The sequence below is a fragment of the Leptosomus discolor genome, chromosome 14, assembly GCF_034619465.1.
Source record: "Leptosomus discolor isolate bLepDis1 chromosome 14, bLepDis1.hap2, whole genome shotgun sequence".
NCBI classification, from domain to species: Eukaryota; Metazoa; Chordata; class Aves; order Leptosomiformes; family Leptosomidae; genus Leptosomus; species Leptosomus discolor.
Genome location: NC_141404.1, coordinates 9,059,406 through 9,084,897, shown reverse-complemented (window position 1 = coordinate 9,084,897; position 25,492 = coordinate 9,059,406). Strand labels below are relative to the sequence as shown.

The following is a 25,492-nucleotide window of genomic DNA, read 5'->3' as shown; positions in this document are numbered from 1 at the left end:
AACATTTTTCAAATTATGGGTAAGACTTTTACAGACAAACTATTTCTACCTTATGACACCACTGGCCCAGACTGCAGCTTCCTCTCCAGAGAATTGCTGCAACTGCCTTTCTTTCAGGAAGAAGTTAATGAGACACTCTTTCCTCAATGAATCGGCAAGAATGAACTCCAGTGTTCCTACAGGATTCCCGAAACAGGGCTATACAGCAAGAACATCCTACCAGACTTTTTAATGTAGAGGTCTTTTTCTACATAAGTAAGTTGAACAGTACCATGAATGCTGAATATAGCCCATCAGATGAAAGTAGTTCTTTGTATGGAAAATACACGGTGGCACAGAAGTAAAGAAATGCCATTGGGGGGCAGGGTGGTATTTGTATCATCTTACTGGTCACTTTCCCTCTGTACATAAGTTCCAAAAGACTGTATCTGTATCATTCACATACTTAACACCCACCCTTCCCCCCCCTCCACTTTCATAATCTCAAAAGAATCTTACAGCCAGTATAGATACAAACCCAATACTCATTCAGCAACAAAGAGCACACATCTCATGAATCAAAAGAATGTAACACAAAGAGGTGTCTTAATATGACCCCATTAAAAAAAAAATCTTTGATTCTGTAAAATTAATATTCTTGGGTTACATGTTTAGACTTCTGATTTCTTCTAAGCCAACCATGCTTGCTTTGAAATTAAAAATCCTACACTGTAGTTTCAGAAGGAGTATTTTCATTACTAGCCTCAAAAATTTAACACCATGTGCAGGAGTTAACCTACTTTTTCTCCACTATCAAACATCATAATCCAATATTTGTGTAGTTACAACCTGCCCAAATCCAGTAACCTTCAATTGTGTCCCATGTGGAATTTGTGCAGTCTCAACACAGGTAACAAGCTTCCAAGAGGGTAACTACCCAGATTTTAGCATTCCTCTGGTAACAGTATGTCAGGAAGAACAGAATCCATTTCACTCATGAGGTTTTTCAGGTTTTCAAAGTCACACCTGTCATTAGCAGATAAATTTTTGAACTGAAGGTCATGTCAGGCACGTATCTTTTTCATGCCACAGCTGTTTGTCAGCATGGGAACACACAGTAAAGTTTGAACAAAGTCAGGTAAACTCTTCTCTTAACCTAAACAGAAGGAAGAATAGCACGTCCACAATTCTACATTCGCTTCCTCCATGGATTCACTAAGTCAAGTTTGTTGATTTATGAGGAGACCTAGCTTTCTTTTTAATGTTTCAACTCTTCTGAGATGAAGGTCTTGTTCAAGTTACGAGCAGAAACATGTGACATCCTTGTCTTGATCTTCCATAAATTCTCCACCCACTTTCAAATGTATACAAATATCCCTCACAATATCCTCTTTTAAAAATTATCATTATTATTACTCATCCCACGATTTGTCAAATAATTCTGTGGCTCTTCCCTTGCTTTAGGGATAGGCCATCAGTTCACACAGGCTGCACATATTGCCTCAAGATTCAAAGTGGCTACCACTCTTCATCAGATGACAATCAAGTAAAGATTCCCTGCTCCTGCCAAGATACACACTCAATTATAAATGGATGCTTTTAAAAGGCTTATTAATACCTGCGAGAGAGATCAAAGATTTTAAAATGAGCCAAATCGGTTCCCACAGCCAGGAAATTTCCGCAGACATCCAAGAGGCATGGATTCCCCTCTGCTTCAGAGAACACCAGCAGCTGTTTAACTGTGCCCTAAGAAGAAATGTGTAACACCAGGTTTGTGTGTTCAGAGTCTAACTAGAAGGGACTTATTTTGTCACCAAGTTAAGTAACTAACTGCTGAACTAAGTCAGACAAATCACTACCACCACACACACGGTCTCTACAAATGCAATCTGTGTTTTGGTTGAAGCCTCCAAAAAAGTAAAAATTCAGAGGTATCCTTCTGCAACAATTTCTTCAATAATACAGCTTTTTCAACTAAGATACAGAAATATAGGTCCCTGAACGTCCCTTAATATACAGCTACAAAAATAAAGATAGGAATTAAATCAGTCCTTATTGTGATAAACCCCACCCATTCTTGAATAAAATATTTATTTCTTAAATAAAATTATGTATCATAGAACTCTGAAAATTGGATTTCTCCTTTTGGTTCTCACGGTCTAGCAGAAGCTGCAAAGGTTAAGCAAAAGATTTTGCAGGAACACACGTAATGTGCAGGGGGTATTTTTCACTATCTTACAAGAATAATCAGTATGTTCATTTTCCTGTCAGTAATATACACAAGCATATTCAACCTGCATGCAATTTTGACCCTCTTAAAGTCTGGCCCTTATAAAATTCTGTTTTCTTTTATAAAGACTTGTTAGATACAGTGCAGTGACAGGCTTTTTAAAGAACACAAAACGCCAAAGATTTTTCTGCTGATATACTCAAAGTATTTTTTCTATGACAAATAGATTTACAGAACATCCATTTAACTTTTAAGCTGTAACACCAATCTTTGAAAACAATAAGGCATATTCATCGCTTCGTGGTTTCATCAGCCCTTACCTGCCAGGTGCGGACCTGGACCCGACAGGGTTCAACAGTGTACAGATTTTCTCCATGCATGGACAGAACTGGAGAGTCACAAAGGAAAGAGCCTGGAACAATCAGAATAAAGCTGTCACTACTGTAAAAAGATTTTTTATAAGAAAAAAAAAGGAATTTTGACTTAAAGCATTCAATGTCCACTCTTTTGCACCAAATCCATTTTTTAACCCATCAGTCTCTACTGATTCCCAAACTCCTTGGAGTTGCAGCCTTCTTTCATTCTGCCACTACAGCCAAAAGCTGGGACTCTTACTGAAGATGGGTGTTTTGTACACTGTGCCCACGAAAACAAGCGGGAGAGGATGAGGAAAGAGTTGATACAGGGAGTGAAAGAAAGAGAAAGATTAGTGCAATGTGAGGTTCTGCTAAGAGAATTCACTCCTTCCTTCATTGAACTACAACTGAAGAGTGATAAAGGTATCTGTCAGAAAAGAAGAGTGACTCAATTTCATGAATGTTGTAGACTGTTGGGACCTTTGTTGTAATAACACATTGATGCAGCATGGAAAAGTTATGAAATAATTGAGTGAACATAGACAAGATAAGCCACTTCTCAGAAAACACTTGATGGTTCTTAAAAGACAAAGCCTAAACTCTCAAGATTTTGGATGGGATTGACGGAATTCTGCATAGCCTGTTTCTCAAGGCAGAAATATTTAGGGAGAATTAATCATAGGAAAAACTAATTTACTTGACTTAGCTGTATATATAGCAGTTTATGGAACAGATTTTCCTGACAGCTGGAACTAAAACCCATTCCTTCCCAGTTCCTATGGAAGTACAATGTAAAGTTTACTACACTTTCTCCCAAGCAAAACAGAAAAGCCTTCAACAGCCATCACCATGACCTATCTGTAGAAGGCAACAGGAGCTATGGCTACAAAAGTCAGAAAAAAATTCTGTTCATGATAAACCATTGGAACGATTTACTTAAAAAAGACAGCCTTATCCTCATATGGTGTGTTGTGCAGGGCCCTATATGATACACTAGCTCTGAGGATACCGTTCAAGTCCAGGTGTGATGGACAGGTATACACTGAACCTGGGGGAAACAGCCATGAGGTGCTTGGTTTTGTCGAGGCCAGTCACATACTTGGGTGCCTCAGGAACTCTATGAATGAAGCACATTTAGTCTTTAGGTACTTCAAGGATCGAGTTGTAGCTGAACAGAGGTTAAAAGGGTATGTATTTTAATTTTATACCTACAGATGCACATCACCTTCGGTTTTACTTCTGTTGCTGCACTGCTACTACAGGAACACCAACATATTCTGAGGTTAACCCACACATTGTATCCCAGCATATTTAGTGACTAAAGCACAGATGTAGGAGTTGAGTTCTGGTTTTGTTGATGATTTTTACAACCTAATCTTTCTATTCTGCAAAATGGGAATATGAACTCTAATTAGCGTTAACAATATGTTTCACTTTACACTTATGATTACAGTCCATCGGCTACCATGAATGAAGAGAACGTGTAACTTTGGAGGAAGAGAACCACTGCAACTCTGACCAGTGTTCTAAGTCCTACCTGCACTTCTGAAGGTATCTCCTGAACACTCAAAGACAGTAACTTGCTTCCCGTTCCAGAATACTACAGCATCCTAAACCAATCAAAAAAGCAAAAGAATATATACATTCAGCTTCTTTTGGAATCATACAGAAATTCAGGCAATAACACAGCAAGACCTTCCCCACAATAGCCACCATTTACTAGTTCCTCTGTACATTGAGTTGGAAGGCTTTTGGTAACCACAAAGTTCTCTGGTCAGCACCCACAGAATTAGAGTCACTGTGCTATCTGAAAATCAGCTCTGCCACAGCATCGCTGCTACAGTCATGACAATACTTCCATTGCACAATAAACAGAATATCAAAGAAGGGTTATATTAAAGACTTAGAAAGTTTGGTCTCCATACACCTAACTAGGCAAACGATCAAGCAAATAAATGAAAAACCCCAATTAACCTTAGTAGCAAAGACTCCGTTAACATTCATATCAACATGAAGACTGTGTGTGGCTCCTGTGCTGAAGATGGTCACATTAAACAGGCTGGGAGACACCTGTACAACAGCCACTTGCTGATGAAAATGAGACGACATGGCCTGCTCACTGAGGATCACCACAGAGCTGACGTTCACTGCCAGCAGGTTTTTTCGGGAGCCCCACTGCACACAATGGGAAGAGAGAAAAAAAACAAACTCACAACACACAGTTTCACCTAAGATCTTGAACAGTCACAGTAACATCCCAAGACTGATTACAAGGAGTAGGATAGAATAAACATTTTTATACATATACAGAGTCCTACTATCTAAATACAACTCTAGTCAATGACTAGGAATCATTACAGATTAAAAATTTACACTTGTTACCCAGCTACTCGGGCTCCCTTACTCTAAGGGAGGAGCTGTTTCTTAAATTAAAAACACTTTTCTTTCCTAAGACATTATTGTACCACCTTACGCTTACTACTGCAAGACAGCATCACAGATTTAAAGGGCTTAATAATGCTGCAATCTGTAAAAGCAAGTGGCATCCATAGTTTCCTTTTTGACTACCATATTCTTTTCTGCAGTTTCTATAGACCTTTCAATCAATGTAGTTCAAATTCCTGAGCAAAGAGTGCTAAATCAGATGGATATATAAAGGGGTGCAAAAGTACACTCCTCCCCTTATGGAATCATAGAATAGTTTGGGCTGGAAGGGACCATTAAAGCTCATCTAATCCAACCCCCCTGCAGTGAGCAGGGACATCTTTAGCTCAATCAGGTTGCTCAGAGCCCCGTCCAACCTGACCTTAGATGTTCCAGGGATGGTGCATCTCCCACCTCTCTGGACAACCTGTGCCAGTTTTACCACCCTCATCATAAACAGTTTCTTCCTTCTATCTAGTCTGAATCTACCCTCTTTAGTTTAAAGCCACTACCCCTTGTCCTATTGCTACAGGCCCTACTAAAAAGTCTGCACCCACCTTTCCTGTCGGCCCCCTTTAAGTCCTGGAAGGCCGCTAGAATGGGTCCCCGGAGCCTCCTCTTCTTCAGGCTGAACAACCCCAACTCTCTCAGCCTTTCCCCATGGGAGAGGTGTTATATCCCTCTGATTGTTTTTGTGGCCTCCTCTGGACCCACTCCAACAGGGTATTGATAACAAGGGTTGCCCTGACCCAGGTGCAGGACCTTACACTTGGCCTTATTGAACCTCTTAAGGTTCACACAGGCCCACTTCTCAAGCCTGTCCAGATCCCGCTGGATGGCATCCCATTCCCTAAGGCATGTCAACCGCACCACTCAGCTTGGTGTCATATGCAAACTTGCTGAGGGTGCACTTGATCCCACCGTCTATGTCATTGATGAAGATATTAAACAGTACTGGTCCCAACAGGGACCCCAACAGACACTACTCATCATTGCTCTCCATCTGGACACTGAGATGTTGACCACTACCCTCTAGATGTGACCATCCAACCATTTCCTCATCCACTGAACAGTCCATCCATCAAATCCGTATCTCTCAAATTTAGAGAGATGGATGCTGTGGGGCACTGTGTCAAAGACCTTGCAGAAGTCTAGACAGATGACATCCATAGCTCTTCCCTTGTCACTGATGTACTCACTCCATCATGAAAGGCCACTAGGTTGGTCAGGCAAGACTTGCTGTTGGTGAAGCCATGCTGGCTGACTTGAATCACCTCCCTGTCCTCCCTGTGCTTTAGCATAGCTTCTGGGAGGATCTGTTCCATGATCTTCCCAGGCACAGACGGGAGGCTGACAGGTTGGTAGCTCCCAGGGTCATCCTTTCTACCCTTTGTAAAAATAGATGCAATGTTTCCCTCTTCCCAGTCACCAGGGACTTCACCTGACTGCCATGACTTCTCAAATATCACAGAAAGTGGCTTGGCAACTACAACAGCCCTCAAGACTCTGGGATGCATCTCATCAGGTCCCATAGACTTATGGATGTCCAGGTTCCTCAGGTGGTCACGAACCTGATCTTCTCTTACAGTGGGAGGGACTTGATTCCCCCAGTCCCTGTCTTGAGGTCCATCCACTTGAGAGATGCAGGAAAAGACGTTGCCAGTGAAGACTGAGGCAAAGAAGTTGAGTACCTCAGCCTTCTCCTTGTCCATTGTCACCAGTTTGCCGCAGTCATGTCTATCAGACGAGGTCCGCTTTCTTTGACCTTCCTTTTCTGGCTGACCTATCTATAGAAGCCCTTACTATTCTTTGTGCCCCTTGCCAAATTCAGCTCCAGCTGTACCTTGGCCTTCCTGACCCAATCCCTACCCAACTAGACAGCGTCCCTATACTCTTCCCAGTATACTTGTCCCTGCTTCCACTGCCTGTGCATTTCCTTCTTGCCCTTTAGTTTGACCAGCAGGTCTTGACTCATCCCTGCCAGTCTCTTGCTTTCCTTTCCTGATTTCTTACACCTGGGGATCGAGAGCTCTTGCACTCTATAGAAAGTGTCCTTAAAGATCTGCCAGTTCTGTTCTGCTCCCTTGTCCCTAAGGGCAGTTTCCCAGGGGGTCCTATTGACTAACTCCTTGAACAGCTGAAAGCTTGTTTTCCTAAAATTCAGGGTCCTGACTTTATTTTTTGCCTGACCCATATCCCTCAGGACTGTGAACTCCACCAGTGCATTATCACTGCAGCCCAGGCTGCCTCCAATCCTGATGTCAGCAATTAGCTCACTGGCATTGGTGACCATCAGGTCCAGTATCGCATCCCCTCTGGTAGGACTGTCTATTACCTGGCTTAAGAAGTTAACCTCAATGCTCTCCAGGAGTTTCCTGGATGGCCTACACCTCACCGTGCTACTTTTCCAGCAGATGTTGGAGTGGTTAAAGTCCCCCAGCAGGACAAGAGCCTACGAGCATGAAGCCTCCTGTAGCTGGTGTAAGAGGGCTTCATCCATAGGCTCCCCTTAATCAGGCAGCCTGTAGTAAACACCTACCACAAGGCTCCCTTTTCCTACCCATAAGCTTTCAACCTGCTCATGGCTACACTTCAGAGACAGCTCTTCGCACTCTATCCATTTCTTGATGTAGACAGCAACACCTCCAGCACTCCTTCCTTGCCTGTCTCTTCTGGATAGCCTGTAGCCATCAATAGCCACACTCCAGTCATGGGATTTGTCCCGCCAGGTTGCAGTAATGGCAACCAGGTCATAGCCTTCTAGCAGCACGGTGGCTTCCAACTCCCTTCTCCTGGAAGAATCTTCATCTTCCAGCTAACTCTTTTTTCAATGAGTCGTATGAAGGTTGTCTTTCCCTCCTTTTAACACTGAAAAATAACACCTACATACACTAACTCTAAAACCGAAAATACCTTACAGAATTCAATGGGAGAAAGATAAGATCTGTTTCCAAGATGGCTTGCAAAGACAGTTTCTAACATGCAGCTAATGACTTCTGTCATTAAAGTAATGCTCTCATTTCAATTTTTTCTTTCTATATTCACGGTTAAACAAGCAAGTCTGACATTATTGACGTTTATTCCTACCAAAGGACAATTCTTGTCAAAAAGCATTGTGGCAACCAGCTGACTACACATGAACTCTTTGCACATACCATGTTAGCCAGAAGCAATCCAAACACAGTCTGGAAACTATAACTATGTATGGGAGTGCAGGAATGCTACTCCTGAGCTACCACACACCATCGATAATTCTCCTCGGTAAGCACAGTCCATAGTTCCCTGCACAGCTTCAGCACAGGAGCTCTGTGAGGACTGGGCCAGTGAAAAAGCAGAGGGGGTTGCAGTTGTTTCAGGAAAGGGGGAGGTGGGGTTAAGTCTAACAGAGACCATTCATACAGACATACTTCCATAGGCTAGATAAACTATAAAGTTTCTCAGAGCTGCAGAAAATCCCTTTGAAGTCCATCCCTTCTCTGTTCTTTCACAACTGATAAGCTCTATAAACTCTAGGGACACGGCAAGTCTCTCAGGTCTCTGCTTCCCTCAAAGTTATTTGAAGTTTCATATGAATTTCCTGACATACTGACACTTCTGTGGCTATACCTTTCCAACAACACTGATTTAAATAGTTGTGTTTGGACGTAACTTCATTTCATTCAAGAGCATGATCTAAGAAATAAAGCTACTTTGCATAGTTTGCTTGGAGTTTTCTTTTCAATGGTGCTTAGTTAACTAAATGGATACTATGCTGCACAACAGATGAGCTGGAGTGCATTTCCCAACCACCTCTCTTTTGAAGCCACCATATCAGGTTGAAAAAAGATGAGGTTGGCAAGGAGTCAAATGAAGTTATTGCTGCCCTTTGACCTCACCATGGAATATGGCTTTCTATTCTGAGGTCTCCACGGCAATATAGGAAAAGGCTTTTATAGGAAATACCAGAAGATTCCATATGTAACAATTTTTAAAATGTTACAAAATATTTTTTTGAATGCAGAGATTACAATAAAAAATAATCTAGAGTTTCCATAATTAAAGACAGCTTTATAACATGAGATAAAAATGCAGTGATTGTTGACAATTGTTTGGCAATGTTTTTGTTTATGCCAACAAACATTGGGAACGAGGTGGTATTTCTGGACAGCACTCCATATCCTGTTATCTGGAAAATGCTTGAATGGTCAAGCTGACATAAACACCTATATCTCTTCCCTTCCCTCAACTTATTAGCAGATGTATGATATACTAATGGCACACACTATTTCCTATATCCTGGACCTTTTGTTATTGAAGCATCTTAACAAAAGATTTGGGTTCTCCACTTTAATAGTATGTAAGTTTTAATTTTGCAATTAGGACTCTGATACAGACCCTCGCTATATGTCAACCCAGAGCAAGCAAATGCCATTGCTTTTTAAATACTTTCCATTCTTATGTGAAAACAGAACAAAAGAAAACATAAAATTAATTTCTCTTGAAAGGCATCATATATATATTTGTTTGATTTTCATTCCTTCCAAAAAAAACAATGGATACTGTTCTCACATATTAAGCACAGCAACAGAATAATTTAAGTTGTAACAGAAACCTGGAAAAAACCTTAATAATAGGGTATAACAAACAAACCAACCAAAAAATGCTGAAGAACCTAAAAGCACAAGCTTTGTCTTTCAGCAGGACAGTGGTGGTCAAAAAAGCTAACACTGCACCCTGACACTTAACAGACAATGGGTTAAAAAATAAATATTATAATGCTGTGTATTGTTAGAACCTTTGGCATTAAAAATACTGTAAATAGCAGAGGAAATGTTTTAAAGTATTGGTTTTGTAAATTTGCAAGAGAAAACTCATTATCCACATCTAGTCTGACACTGTCACACAAAAATATTATCTAACAAACAAGAAACACTTTCTGATAAAGAAAGCAGCTGAAACCACCACTTGTGTGTAAAAATATAGCATTCCCTTCTAGATGGCACATCTTCTCAAAGAATATTTGGTTGTAAATACATCTCTTTATTTTTGCTACTACCACTAAGAGTAAACTTTACATTGAAAAAGCAATTAAAAAGAAGAAAATTATCTACAAATAAAATCATGCATTTAGCCAGATTTTCTTGCTTGCTATTTTAATAAATCTATGTAAATTTGACATTTCTGACAATCTATCTTTTCCAGAAAATAATTTCAGGGTGCTGAATCCAAAGGGTTTGTCAATGAGACATATAATGGAGAGTTGTTTGGATTTAAGGACATCATGACTGCTAATTCTCTCAGACAGAGAGATGTATTTGCATTTCAGTGTGTTACCTTGCTGAGCATTTCAACCCTGCCTGTAACAGAGCAGCTACAAACAGGTATTATTTCTTCCCACTTCAATTTTTAAAGTTACTTAATCCTGATGGATCTTCCTCCTTCTTCTGAAGGAGGACCAGCCTCTACTGGTGCACATATCTGTATGAGAGTGACCATATTCACCCGTTTCACAAAAATGATCTAACATTTGTGAAGTCCTACTAACATGCAAGAAGACTCTTTCCTGTCTTACCTTTATCTGAGTGACATTTCCTTCAAGTTCTGTAGGTGCCTGGAGCTTCCACTTCTCCTTGCCCTCCAAAGCCCGTATGCTCTGATCAGATTCTGCTGCTTTCCTCCACATAGCTATTCTCCCTTTGTTAGTACCAGCTGCTAAGAGACCTGCCATTCACAAACCTTTTAGGCATTTCGTATCTTAAACTTCAGAAAAACAAACCACAAAGTAGCAGGCAGCCTAACTCTGGTTCCAAGGTACTAAGAAACCTTCACCTGGCAGCATCCATTTCTTTGCCTTCCTGCAAACCAGCATCCTAGTCTGAACTGGAGGAACTTTCTGGAGAAACAATGGGAAAAGTCTCATATGGCAAGGCCCATTTTCTAAGCTGCCAGATGAAGTTATCTTTTAAATGTACTAGACAATGATTTCATTTTAATCATTTATTTTTGAATAGCTGGTTTTGGGAAGTCACCACTGAAAACCATTCCAGCAGACACTAGCTCTGGGTGACACATAGGAGTAGCTCTGTAGAAAATATCAGTTTTAATGACCTGATGTCCATGCTATACATGTTGGGCGAGTTCTACTTTGCATTACTCTAGCATGGGCTTGTAGACCAAATGCCCATAGCATGTTGGAGTCCATCAAGTGTACTCCAGGAGTACTTGTACCAGTTCAGCGTCAAAGGGAATCCAGCCTGTGTGCCAAGAGACAACTCCACACTGAGACAAAGTGTGGCGAGTATTGAATTACCTCACTGCACCTTCAAAAGCACACGCTTGATCTGAACTAAAATGCTTTTACATCCCACGCTGTTACTGAAATCCTCAGTAACTTGACAAATATACTAAAATAACTGCAGGGCACTGAAGGCTGAGGTTTGACAATGTTTAGGATCCAGAGATCACAGCTGCCATATTATTTCTCACCTTTAGCACTGCAGTAAGACACACAGTTAATACATTCTCCTCCCTCAAAGCCAAATTGCACATCTGGGGACAGCACATAGTTCTCATCTCTGTCCAAATCCCAGAACCTAAGGCATACAAAACAAGATTGTTAACAATGCTTTTCCTTCCAGGTGTCTTGCTAAACACAGTCAATAGGATGCTGTACATGGCATTAATTTGCTATTTCCAGATAATGCCCAGATCATTTAATTTTTAAAATTAAATTGCCAGCAGCTGCCTCTGGAATGTGAATTTCTTAATCTCCTTCCTTTTCCTTTGACTTTTAAATCTGCAGCGTGTTTTGTGATATTCTCTTTATGAAGAAAAGAGTCAGAAGCAAACCCAGGTTTAAGAAAAAAAAAAAAGAAATGAGGTCTACTTGCAATTTTCCTCCTCCCTACTTATGCTTCCTCCCCTATTTTAAGAATATTCCTTGGTTAACCAGTAGTCCTTTGGATTCCAGATGTATTTTCTAGAACTAAACATTGTCAAATGTACTCCTCGATACTTAGTCTTTATCACATTCTCACCAAATTAACAGATGATTTTGTCTCATGGTAGCAGATAGAGACTCAAGAAAGTGAATACCGATGCTAATTGAACACCCTCACTCCCCAAAAAAGTTAGAGGAAACAGGTAGAGCAAGTCATAGTAAAGACAGGTGGAAAAAAAATATTTAATACCTTTTTTAAAAAGATGCAAAAAAATAAAAACTACAGAACATGGTAACTTAGCAGCATGGCAAACCAATACTTGGTTTAAAGAATTAGGGATAGAAGTAACCAAAATACTTGTCTTATATTACAGCAAGAGAAACATCCTGAAAAGCAAGCACTTTAGTTCCTGTTGCTGATGCTGTGACTGTCCTAAGAACCAGATAATAACAATGGAAAGAACAGCAAAGTGGCTTTTTCATCCAAAAAACCCAAATGGGTATATCTTCAGAAGAAATCAGTAACAGCACTCAGAAAGGAATAGGTTTGGATAGTACTGCCTAACAAAAGAAAATATAGCTATATAGAAGCAAAGAAAGACATACAGAATTTATTTTTGTCCTCAAGGAAACACATTTGTCATTTCAGTTCTCTATTTTAAGAAACAAAATTAGAAAATATTGGGAGTTTGTTCATTATTGATTAAAAAAAAGTTCTGTAAAATATTCAGTGCATTGCAGACCACAAACCTTTTAGATGGCACTTCTCATGGGCAGCCAGAAGAGCTTACCTGATGACCGTCTCACCTAGCGCTGTAACAACAAGGCTATGGTCTATTAAAATGATGTCTGCAGAATGGCCTATCTTCCCACTCAACTTCACCTGTTAACCATAAGTAAATACATTTACAGAAGGTAGGAGGAACACACTGAAAGACAGTAAGCACCTGAATTGCCTAGTTTGGCTAAAAAGTTAAAATATAAGAATAACTAGACCTGTCTGTCAGTTCAGATAGACCAATAGTTTCACTCAGACGGTGATCACCACTAAATGCATCAACTATATGATGTATAAATTTAATAAAAGAAACCTTGTAGTTGGTTAATGAAGTCAGGAGCAGTTTTTTCTCTTCTACTAGATCTTCTCTTAAAACTTTGATAAAGACTGCTTTAAAACGAGAAATACTAACTCTCACTTCTGGTCAACAATAAGTAATGATTCATAAGAACTGGACACTCCTGTAACACATAAGTGCCCAGTCTTTTTCGATCTTAGATAAAAAGAAAAAAAAAAAATCTTAGGAAGGTGAAGGTTTGGGTTGCATCCCCCCCAGCAGTACTCTCCAACAGTATGGTATTTTAGTTGAGCCAAGGTGATTACAAGTCCTGGATGAGGTCAGTTTGGTTTTTGTCCCTATACAGTAGGTTTTGGGTCACTATGCTATTATTTGTGATTCTCTGACTTGTGGGTTGTTATTTTTTAAACGCTTCCCAGCCTTTGCAGTTGTAAAGAACACTTTCACAATGTGAGAACTAAACCATCCTTCAGATGACAATACCACGAGGAGGAGATACTGCTCCTACTAGTCTGAAAGACAAGACAGCTCTGAGCAGCTGATGGCAAAAAAACTGAGGACACAGATTATCAACTATTTATCCATTAGACATTGTAAGAAATATTTCATTATACCGGAATTTTCAATTCTTCTCTAATTCACTAAGATAAGGAAAAATAAGTGTAGAAGGATTAACAAAGCGTCCAAATGAAAGAAACTAAGAAAAACCAAGGCGGCAAGATGAAAACCATCTTTCCAAATTCAGTAACACACCACTCTATTCCACTTTTAAATGAACCTATATTTGCTCAAAGTATTGTCTGGACGACAAAAATGAGAGCTGATTCATTTGTAAACAAAAAAGTGACAATCAAAAAACGCTAACAAATACTTATAAAGATTAAACTTTGCAACTTTACCCTGTAGTCTGTTTCTTACCTTCATGAGCTCTTCTGCCTCTCCCTCAAGAGTAATTGCATGCAAGGACAACTGCAGGTTGTCTGTTATTACAACTAAAACATCTCTTTTCTCCATGTACAGAAGCTTTTGGACCAGACTGTCTGTGGATAATACATGCCTTGTCTTTCCTTTCTCATTCACACAATGCACAGAACCTGTAGCACATATAAACAAGGTATAGTTTTTAGTTAACAGTTTTTAGCTACAAAAATCAAAGTTGCTGCTTTCTACCTTAATAAAATATTCCTTGAGTTCTGAAAAGGTAAAAATAACCACAAGTTTTTGGTCTTCTAGTTTGTCTCAGGATACAGACTACGATAGTTGACCAGAGCAGTAAACCAAAACTTATGCACTTTTTCCCCACCTAGGAAATCCAGAGGGGAATCATTTAAATGTCACCATTTAAATATTGTTAAACTACAAGCAAACTTTCTGTGTATGTGTGCATGAATGATGGCTTCTGAAATCTCCATTATTAATATTGATTTTTGAAAGAAGAACAGCAGCTAAGAATCGTTACAATTTACAGCAGCGTCTAGACTATAGAAAACTATGAAGTTCTTCATTGTTTAGAAAAACTTCACCACATACACTAAATACACCTTTTCTACATCAATTTCAAAAGCAAACAGCATAGTGTCTAAGAGCACTGACAACATAGTGTGTCACCTGGCAACTACAGCACCTATCAACATTTTAAAAACTATTACAATTTTGTTAAATTGTAATACTGTATGAATCATGCACAGGCTACCCAGTGAAAAACCCTAGAATTAGTACAGCAGTTTGCAGATGATATTACAGAAATCACCCAAACAAATGAAGTCATTGAAATCTGACAGCTCTCATGCCACACACGCATTCCTAATTTCTTAGCAAAGCATGATATTATGTAAACATGGCATTTCAAACCACTGCAAATCAAAGAACCCTCAGAAATTAAGTATTTTCCCCCCAAAATCTGAAGCAGAAAACACTATGAGAATTAACATTAAGAATCCATGCTAAAATGTTGTACCCAAGAGGCAATATGATGTATCTAATTAAAAAGAATGGTTTAATTTCCAAAACTCTTGCAAATGTATTATCATCCTCTACATCCCAACTATTAAGAAAAATCCAAACTCTTCTCCCACCTCCTCCCACATGCTTCATTTTCTCCCTGAAATAAAACACTGAACAGGTAACTTACTCATCTCTCTTGTTAAATCACAGAATGGGTTGGGTTGGAAGCGATCTTAAAGATCATCTGGTTCAAACCCCCCCGCCATGGGCAGGGACACCTTCCACTAGACCAATTTCTCCAAGCCCCATCCAGCCTGGCCTTGAACACTGCCAAGGAGGGGGCACTTTGAGGAGCTTAATTGTTTATTTAGATTTGCTTCAAAAGATGCTCTATTGTCTTTAGGCAAATCTCCTTTGAGATATTTAAAAGCATGCCTTAAGAACTGGGGATCTATTTATTTTTATTAAACAAGTTTAGGCTAAGTATCCATACTGCAGAGAAAACTACAGGTCACATTTAAACCCTATGAAAACATTAACTGATTCTGAAGTTATGACAGATCACTGACTAGATTAAGAATTGGTTCCAAATACATATGCCCAAATCAGCCTAGGCAACGAGACTGCTCAAAAGCAGCAGTCAGTGTCACGTGAGTGAAACGTGAAAGGTCTGAAGAGGAGGCCCAAGAACCACGAGGTGCAGGAGACCCACCTGCAGGACGCAGCCCCTGTCCCTAGATGGGGCTGTGCACCAGGGCCACGTTTCGACGTGAGGCTGGACAGGCCCAGCCAAAGCCTCTCTCCTTGCACCTAGGAGTGCCCTGTACCCCTTTTCCATTCAAAAGGTTCACCTCTGGTAAAGACGCTTGTAGCTCACAAACACGAGGAAGGTACAGCCCCCTGTTCTCAAAACAAACATAGGGTGGCCAGCGCCACTCTGGCAATCATACGGAAGCCACGCTAGGGTAAAGGATGAGTCTCATTCTTGATAACGTAAATTGCAGTTTGATTCGATGTTGAGCTGCAGAACCAGCATCACTTCAACGTTTTTCGGCGTAGCTAACACTTAAAATCGAGAGGATTACATGCTGGACTCACTGACCACAAACATACTCATCACAATACTTGTCACATACACTCTGGCTCCGGTCCAGAGCTAGCAGGTCAGAGAGACAGAAGACATCACGAGAACATCTGGGGTAGGAAGAAACTGAGCTAAGAGCAAACTAGTACCCAGAACAGTAAAAGGGAGAGGTAAAGACAAACAGCAGGAAAGAAGTGGTATTAGGAAGAAAACCAACAAAACAAATACTCAGACTCTTTTGCTCCCTTAGACTGAAGCATCATTTCAAAGCATGAGAAAAATGTCAAAGTAAATTAATAATTGATTTTTAAAAGGTATGTTATAGCAGCATTTGCCTATTTCTAGAAAAAAAAACACAACACATGCATTATTTTGAAGCTTTGCACAAAATGCTGGTAACTTCTAATTTTATTTACACTTAGGTGTTAGAGAGCTCTCACTTTACACTCCCTTCTTTGGCAACCTGGCTAATCTAATACCTATGGTGTCCTTTTGGAGAGGACTCATCCTGAAGATGCTAAGATTTTAATAATTTTATTCGTTTCTTCTTACCAAACATTCTTCAACTCCTATGAATGCTCTATTTTGTTGGATATATGGATATACTCTAGATGTTGGATATACGAAAACGAGACTAATGCACTGAGCTATTTTGAAGCATTAAGGAAACCAATTTCCAGCAGACTGGAAAAGTGGTTTTGCTCTTACCATCTGTCAAAGTGATAAAGAAGGAGAGTCCTTCCTGGAGGCCCATTTTCAGAGGTGCTCCCGTTCCAGCTTTTCTCCAGTTAAACATATCCAAGGCCTTCTCATCACCACTCACAGCTGCTTTTGCCAGCTGTACAAAGTCCCTGCAAACAGAGATACTTAATTTCCAGTTCCTTAGGTAACACAGTACTTTCCATCTCAAAGAATGGATGAGTAGTTAACACAACATATTGTAACAAGAGATGTTTCATACACTGACTGGAAAAAGGACAAACACAAAAAGATACAAAGCAAAATTTTAATACTAGTTTTCTTTTGCATTGTTTCATCATTTTTCCCATAAGCATCATTATTTTTACAGAGATGTGAAACTGTAGTCGTCCAGACAAGAACTCTTTTTTTTACTACAGCTGTTTCCTATTTCTTGCTTGGAGAGGAAAGAAATAATAGTGTTTAAGAACTGACTTTTAATTTAATTATTCTTGACAATTCATGGATAATTGTGTTTTCAGTGTGCTTACTGATTTTCACAGTCAGCAACACTGCTAATTAGAAGAAGTAAAGAAGATGAGCCAACAGCAACAGAGACAAAGGTATGGATGAAGTAAGGTGATCTGTGGCTTCATATAGGACGCAAAGAGCCAGCTACTAGACTGGGAGAACTTGGAAATAAAGGACAGTTAGGAGAGCTTTTTCCATATGTATTTAAAAACCAGTTTGTCTGTGAATAGGACTTTCTTTCTGTGGAACAACAGAAAGACCTGGTCTGCCAATGCCCAGACAGGGCATGATACTCACTCGCCAGGAGGGGGTGGCCGAAAGACACAGTGAGACAGACATTTTCCATACTCTTGTTTCAGCAGGGCAGGACCCTGCACTCTGCCTCGCTGGTCCATTCTCCACAGGACCAAGACACCATGCTAGAAAGAGACAACAGTTAATTCATTACACTTTGCCCACAGATGAGAATCCAGACTCCAGCTACTGAGTGCACATAAACGTTTGATTGACAGAGCATCACCTTTCATTTAGTTGACATGTACAATTACTCCCACTTAAAACTAAGACAGGGGAATAAAAATTATCTTTAACTTTATATTATTTGCTTATTTTAAATCAAGCTATCTAAAAAAGCTTGTTGGTCATACCCACTCTTAGTAAAATGACACTGCCAGAGCAATTAAATGGAACGGCTTTTGTTTCCCTCTCCAGGTAGCATATGCAAACATTTGTCTAGGTGGCTCCCTTCCCACTTTTTTCTTGCAAGTAGTCTGATTGCTAAAAGAAGAGATACCGAGATAAAGTATAGCAAAGCATAAGACATGCATCCCTGAGTAAGTGCATGTAACACTGACATAGATGAGCATGGGTATATGACGAGACACATGTGTAGTCACAGGACACAGATAATCCAAGGGAAGAACTTCAGAATCTCTGGAGCTTTCTTCTTCTTTCAGAGTAGACATCCAAGTACAACAAGAACTCATGTTTAGAAACAGAATTTAGTCACTAAAAGAATCATAGACACTAAAGAAAGGAAGATTGGTTAGCTAATTAACTAAACAGTGGTCAATGTAAGTTGGCCCTCAGAGTCTGGCACATACATTTTGTAGTGCTAGCTCAGAATAAGCACCAAGCCCCTGGTGACTGGAAAGAATGGAGAAGGCAGAGAAGCAAAAAGACAGTTCAGCATGACATACATGTTAAACATCCCAACAAACTGACCTATGCTACAGCCTCACAGCTGGAATTTTAAGATTATTATCAGTGTTATTACATTAGTGCTGAGGGAAACAAATTGCATTTGGAGGCCCTCTGTGTAAGCATTACATGAAAAAACCAGCAACAACTTGCAAGTTCAACTCATTTTATTTCATTAAGATAGACAACAATAAAGTGGTATTATAATTTCCTCTATTTTCCTTTTTTGTTTTCAGTAGAATACAGTTTTTCCAGAGTGAAAGACTAGTAGCAGTGGTACACTCCAAAAGCTTGTTCCTCACAATCCTAAGTAGAAGCTGCACAAGATACAGCTGAGGCCTTCCAAGGTAATGTTTCCTTCTTTTTTTCCAAAGAATCAAGAATCAAAGTTCTAACTTCTTTTCAGCAGTAAGATGATAATATTTATACCACCCAAAACTGTTTATTAAGTGCAATGCTATCTCTTACAGCTTAAACAATGTGACACAGCTGTGCATCTGTGAAAATGCTCTACTCCTGTTCCAAGAGGCCACTTGCGGTTCATACAACATTCGCCGGTTACCTCTGGAAATCACAGGATCCTATAATTTGAAAGTTCATGTCTTGTTGGCTCCCCTTCTCACTTTTCCCTCAGATTTAAATGTCACCAATTCAAGGGATCCCAACTAAAAACCTGTACCATTTATAAGCTAGAGGAAAAGCCTGCAGCTTTATAAAGCTGCTGACTTTCCTTCCATCCCATTCTAGATATCCCATCCTGTACCCAGATAACCTAGTCGCAAACTGAGTTAGAAACACATGAAATTGGAAACAAAAAAGCTCACTACCTCTTCTAAGTGTGACTGGTTAGAGAAAGGATGTAGAACTGGTCTGTTTTCAAATGGTATTTGGAAAGGACAAAGGACGTTGACCTCACCATCTGTAAAATTTACCTTAAGGCATCCTGCATCTTCCCAATCATTCTCAACAACCCAAAGCTTTAGCTTCTTGTTATAAAGGCCATTTGCCTTATAAATAGGCTTTCATTATAGAGAGCACCTAGGTCCTTAGGATTCTTTTTGATCACAGAAAAGAAGTCATCCATGTTATTTGTTATTTAAAACATAAGTTAAGAGCTGCTGATTTTCACAGCATCCTATCCCAACTTTAAGAAGCTATTTTCAAAACATTTTCTTGCAACTCAGGATTTATGATGACTGAATGTTCTCAGCTGAGCACTCTCAGATATGAAGTCCCAGTGAAGATCAAACAGAAACCAAATCAGGGCCCAAATATTTATCTTCTTTCTAAAGGTATGCCTCCAATATGAGCAGAGTATGATCCTGGCAGCACTAACCTAATGGAAGTTTCAAAACTTCATGGGAAACATTTTTAAAAATAAACTAAAAAGCTGTTGGAAAAGACATAGGAGATGAAGCATCCCTACACTGCACATCAGACCATGCACAATGACATTGAGTGTGCCGCACCAGGAATGAGCAGCCCCCCACCACAGTACTGGGCAGGGACACCACCTCAGAGCTAGCCACAGGATGCTGGACCCACTGCGTGCTCAGCCTCACACGCCTGGGCTCTGAGCAAGGCTGAGAAGCTCAAGCTGGCCACCACACACAGAGCTGGAGGGTTTAAAGGACCCACATTCCATTGGCCATTGGGACACCAGGGAGCACTTGACCTGTGCTCAGCTGTGTTTCCATGTCTGCAGAGGGTAAGAGGGCTATTTGGCAATAATTAACTTTTCTAAGTTCAGCTGTGCTGCCATTCCAGCTATTGAGGTAGGTCTTTCCAACTGCAGCAATTGAAGCTGCATGGAACTGAAGAGCATTCATGTCAGCACACGCATAGGCTGTGTTTTGGCATGTTGTGGTATTTCCTTGAAGGCACTGCTTATTATACTGTGATTAATACTCATCAGAGAAGCAGTTACAATGAGCCTATGAAATTGTTACATTTGCTTATAAGAATGGCTGTATCTATTTTAAGATGACTTCATTACTGTGATCTGATAACAAATAAATCAATTTGAAAAAAGTTTGTTCAGAAATGTAGGCTTAATGTAAGCTGTGGCTACATTAACGTATTATGTCCACATAAATGAGGCCTCAATTACTGTGTGTCACCTTTTGACTGGGCAGCATATTCTGTTTTCCTAATAAAGAGAAGGACAAATTCTTTTTTGACTCAATTTAATTTCTGCATTTCTGTCAAATGCAGCCACAGAATTTTACAAACAATGATTTAAAATTGTATTTTCTTCTGACTCATATAGGTAAGAATTCTCAAAGGGCAGAACTGAAATTCTTGGACAAGCTCAAGTTTATATCAGGGAAAATATAGGAAAATGCACTTTTTTTTTTCCATTTGCTGAATGCACTTTTTTTTTTCCATTTGCTGACTCAAGAACTGACAAAACCAGAATCTCTATGAATACTTAATCCTGAATACTACATATTCAATAGCTAATTTCTCATTTTACTATATAAAAGGGCAACCAGCTCATCAAGAAATAGACTGTCACATTTCAAGTGTTTCCACATTTTCCGTACAGTAAGTTTCACTCCTTTTTTAGAGTATTAATAAAAACAGAACAAGATAGATCAGCATGGGGTTTTGGTACTTAAGTGAGCATTGCTATGCAATGTTGTAGCTGGAATTTGTTTCTCGACATCTGGGCTTTATTCCTGAGTCTGCCACAAAATTCATGCATAGAAAGGAGCACATAATTCAAACTGTCTGTGCCTCAATTATCCCATCCACTGAATACCCTTAAAACCTAAGCTACTGCTCAGCACATACTGAAATTAGATACACTCTTATTTAAAGATAAATTGACAAAACAGCAATGAGTACGGTAGAAAAAGTTAAAACACTGAGATTTGATTTTACTCCCCAACAGTTTTTATCTGTGCCCAATGCAATGACATTTCTTTCCCCTGCAACTATCCCTTCCCCCAGCAATCCATTTCATAATCCCTCCCCACCAGAGGACTTGCAGCACTGTGTTCCACATTTGGCATTTCAACTACTCACCTCATCACCAGACACAAGGCAGGTACCATTTGTACTCCAATTTAGGACTGCAATTTTGGCGTTATGATTTGGTGGCACAGTGTGCTGCTCCTTGTCTTGTTTGTTAAGTATCACAACTTCTCCCATCTCCCACCCTGCTGCGAGAATCTGTCTGGAAGGGTGCCAGGAAAGCGATGTGACCTGAAAGCTTCTCTCAACATGTGCATCGGACACATGTTCTCCCTGCAAATGGAAATAAAGTGCAAGCTCAGCACAAGGATGCAGCTAAACCTTCAGATTTGCTTCCCAGTCAACAAGAGAGTTTTCTGCGATAAAGGACTGCCATGTAATAGAGCTTCCTGCAAGAGACAGATATGAAGTGGCTACACAAAGTCTCTTTGCACCTATTTCACGTGCATAAAAGTGTGCTACAGCATCTGGTACATCCACTTCAAAACCACTAAGGAAAACACAGCAGTGTTAGTGACTGCCTCACTCTGCTTTTCCAGGCTCTTCTTCCCTCACAGTGTACATGGGCAGCTCTCACTGAATACCAAGCTTTTACTCCTGTATGAAGAATAAGAAGGCTTCGAGCACAATGGTAAAAGGTTAAAAGGTTAAAAACCCCTCAACTTCTGAAAAAGACTAAAGCAAGTTACTGAACAGCCTAATGCTGAAACAGCTCTTAAAGGTAGACCTTGTGTGCATTGTTCACAAAAACATTTCAGGCAAATCATTTAACCTCTTTACCTATATTTATTTTTCCATTTTTAAAATCTGGATGACAATTTTTCATAATAGACTGAAGAGTATACATTTTATAGGCTACTCATATTAACAGACTTAAATGTTTCCAGTACACCTGTTGCTAGATAGCTCATAGTACCATTTCCCTAAATAGCACACTTTTTTCCTGAAAATTTTGCAAACCAAAGTCCTACGCGAGTCTCTTGTGTAAAGTTTAGAGTATGCAGAGGAAATACATGTCTACAGGCAGAAACCATACTAGGAAAAAACCTACTCAGATGGAACAAGCTGAGTCTAGCAAATCAATTCAGTCTCTAGGTGGAGGAATGTGGGGGTTTTTTAATTTACATTTCCTAGTACACTTTATTCACTTAGAGTTTAAAAAAAAAAGCAGCTGCATGTGCCCATTTTACTTATAAGCCTGAAATTCTCATACTATGAGAAGTACAAAGCAAATTTGTAACCATCACAAACAAGACTTAAGGGCCATAAAAATTAAATTTAAATTCAAAGATAAATTTAATTTATTAAGACCTTTTTATGAAATACATGTACCAGTAGATGATGAATCTGACACGTCCTAGAGAGCAGGGGACGTGGATAGTCATTAAAATCCAGAGAGAGGGACACAAGGAGCCTAAGCAAGGCTACAAATACATAGACAAAAAACCTTAAGTTTCAAACCAGCAAAACAATATCAAGCCCAACAGCGAAGCTGCTGATTTTTCACCTGTTCCAGGTAGATATCAACACAGCCCCCGGGCGTGGTGCTGATGGAACCAACTGCCAGGAGCGGGTGAAGCGGGTGCCATGCTATATGAGAAGGGGAGGCAACCGAATCGGGAGCTTGTGTTCGGTGATCCACGTACACAGCCATAATAACAGATGCTGTCACAGACTGCAAACCTGTACAAGGAAAACAAACATTTCTTACAGGTATGCTTAAGTATGTAATACATATACACTATAACTATACATGCTATATTACATGCAATATATATACTATATATATATAGTAAGTATGCTTGAAAATGGGGGAAAAATAAAGATACAGCACCATCTCATCATGTTGCTAATGCACACTACACAGACACAAAACGGTCATAGCGGTATTTTTAAAAAGCACGGAGGCACAGCAAGCCTTGTAGTCTGCAGATTCACCGTGTGCATGGCCTAGCACCAGCCTCACACCAGTGGCTTGTGCTGGCTTTTTTCAGAGGGCTCTGAAATAATTCAGAATTTACCAGAAAGCCACTTCCAGTACCTCATATCCAAAGATGTCAATTAATGTACAGACAGAGCAGTTTTATGTTGTAAAGTGTCACATTTGGGCTTTCAAAGTAAATTTTAACAGTTGTCACCACGTCAGGGCTCGTACTGTTGAAATTACACAAGATTAACTCATACTATCTACATTTGAACAAAAATACTCAGTAAGTGCTGAAGTACCAAGGAAAAGAACCAGAAAGAAATGTTCTTCTCAGAGTTATGTGTCAGAAATGTAGGAAGTCACTAATAATCTTTAATATCTTATATACAGAAATACTCTTTGGGATTTGGGTTCATGATCTGATTGGCTTGGTTTCAAAAGAAAAACAGCTGGAGAAAAGCACCTCAAGAGTTATTAGCAAATTATGCCAAGACCCAGTGAAAAAACAAACAAACAAACCCAACCGAAAAAATCCCTGTGAAAGGTTTAAAAGACTTCCTCTGACATTTGAGGAGAAGAGACCTTTTTCTTCTGCGCAGCTGAACCCTGAGCTGAGGACCTGCAGGCACACACATGCACAGCAGTTAGATTTGCCAAAGTCACCAGTTGGGCACGGATGCAGGACGTAAAATGTACAATGGACAACAACAGACTTTAAAACAAAGTCTCTTTATTTCAAAGATTCTGTCAGAGCTTAAAATAAATATTTTGCTTTAAGAAGGCTGTCTTCTCCAACCCAACCCCCAGCCCCCCCCCCCAAAAAAAATCAGATTCAGCACCTTTGATTAGACACGTTAGAAAGGCGGGTAACATTTTAAATAAGGCGGTAGTTCCGTACCTTGCCTGGGCCGAGCCGTAACCGGGCCCGGCCAACACGCGGGCCCCGCCCGCCGCCCTCGCGCTCCGTGACCGCGCCGGCAGACCCGGCCGCTCCCGCCGCCCGCCCGAGCTCGGGGCGCCGCAGGCAGCGGCCGGCCGCCCCGGAGCCTCAGGCTACCCGCGACCGACCCCGCTCCCGCAGGCCGGGCCCGGACCGACAGAGAAGGCGGCGGCGATGCCGCTGAGGGCTCCCGGCGCCTTCGCTCGGGCCGACCCCAGCGGGCCAGCGCCCCCCGCCCGCGCTCACCTGCCGGCGGCCCCGGCGCTGAAGACCGCCCTGCTCCCAGAGGCGTTGCGTTACCCCTGACAACAGGGAGGGCCCCGCGCGCGGAAGCTCCCGACCTGGAGCCGAAGAGCCACGGAAACAACCGAAGCCGTCCAGGGCCACGCCGGAGAGATACCGGAAAGTGCCGAGCCCAGCGGCAGCTGGGCGCGCGCGGCCGCGGTACCCCGCGGTCCCTGCCGGCGGGCCGGGCCCGGCGCTGAGCGGGGCGGCCTGTTCTCCTCCCGCGGCGAGGAGCGGCCGCTGCGTGCTGGCCCGCCTTCGTCCCGCGAACGGCGCCTGGGAGTGGCGCTGCCCTGCGCGGGGCCGGGGAACCGGCCGGACACCAGCCCTGCCACCCCGCCCCCGGCAGCGCTGGCCCTTCCCCGGGCTGCGCGGCAGGCCCCGGCCCCGCACCGGGGCAACACCTCCGGGCACGGAACCGCCCCCGCGCTTGGCCACCCACCCTCGAGGGGCGCCGGCAGGGAGGCCCCAGGTCCTAAGAGGCAGCTTTCGAGCCTCGGCAGCTGTCTTCAGGGCTTTGCGAGTTAACTTTGTGAACAGAACACTTTCCAGCGCAGAGGATGGACTGCGCGGCTCCCTGGGGATCAAGATTCGGTCCCAAACTCTTCAGGTTCCTGAACACGTGCAGTAATTGGCTCACTCGGGCACTGCTACCACAGTAGAGGCAGTAATTAGTTTCCAGGCTCTGCCCAGCTGCCGATTCTCACTGCTTCCATGGTATTTTTTGAGATCATCCACTCGAAAGTTGACTATCTGATCAGACCATGCGCAGACGCCTAGTTTTCTCAGATAACCATGCTAATGAGGGAATTATTGCAGCTACATAGTACAACCAAGTAAAAACCATAGCCAGTAGGAGGCTTAAGCCATCGTCTAGTCTACCATCCTTTCCTGAGCTGGAATAAAAATCATCTAAAAATCCCACTGACTGTCTCTGCCC

At 41.2% G+C, this 25,492-nt stretch overlaps 1 protein-coding gene across 2 annotated transcripts in view; it reads right to left on the bottom strand.

Moving 5' to 3' along the window:
* IFT140 (intraflagellar transport 140) overlaps positions 1-23,054 on the bottom strand; it is an 80,174-nt gene extending 57,120 nt beyond the window's left edge. For both annotated transcript variants that reach the window (XM_086472940.1, XM_086472939.1), the window contains exons 1-12: positions 22,908-23,054; positions 21,452-21,673; positions 17,519-17,640; positions 16,721-16,863; positions 13,903-14,078; positions 12,700-12,791; positions 11,455-11,561; positions 10,541-10,689; positions 4,540-4,740; positions 4,103-4,175; positions 2,530-2,621; positions 1,598-1,725 (exon numbers count right to left, since the gene is read on the bottom strand). In XM_086472940.1, the coding sequence (XP_086329066.1) occupies positions 1,598-1,725; positions 2,530-2,621; positions 4,103-4,175; positions 4,540-4,740; positions 10,541-10,689; positions 11,455-11,561; positions 12,700-12,791; positions 13,903-14,078; positions 16,721-16,863; positions 17,519-17,640; positions 21,452-21,673; positions 22,908-23,054 (1,652 nt within the window). The remainder of the gene's footprint in view (positions 1-1,597; positions 1,726-2,529; positions 2,622-4,102; positions 4,176-4,539; positions 4,741-10,540; positions 10,690-11,454; positions 11,562-12,699; positions 12,792-13,902; positions 14,079-16,720; positions 16,864-17,518; positions 17,641-21,451; positions 21,674-22,907) is intronic.
* Positions 23,055-25,492: the final 2,438 nt, after the last annotated feature.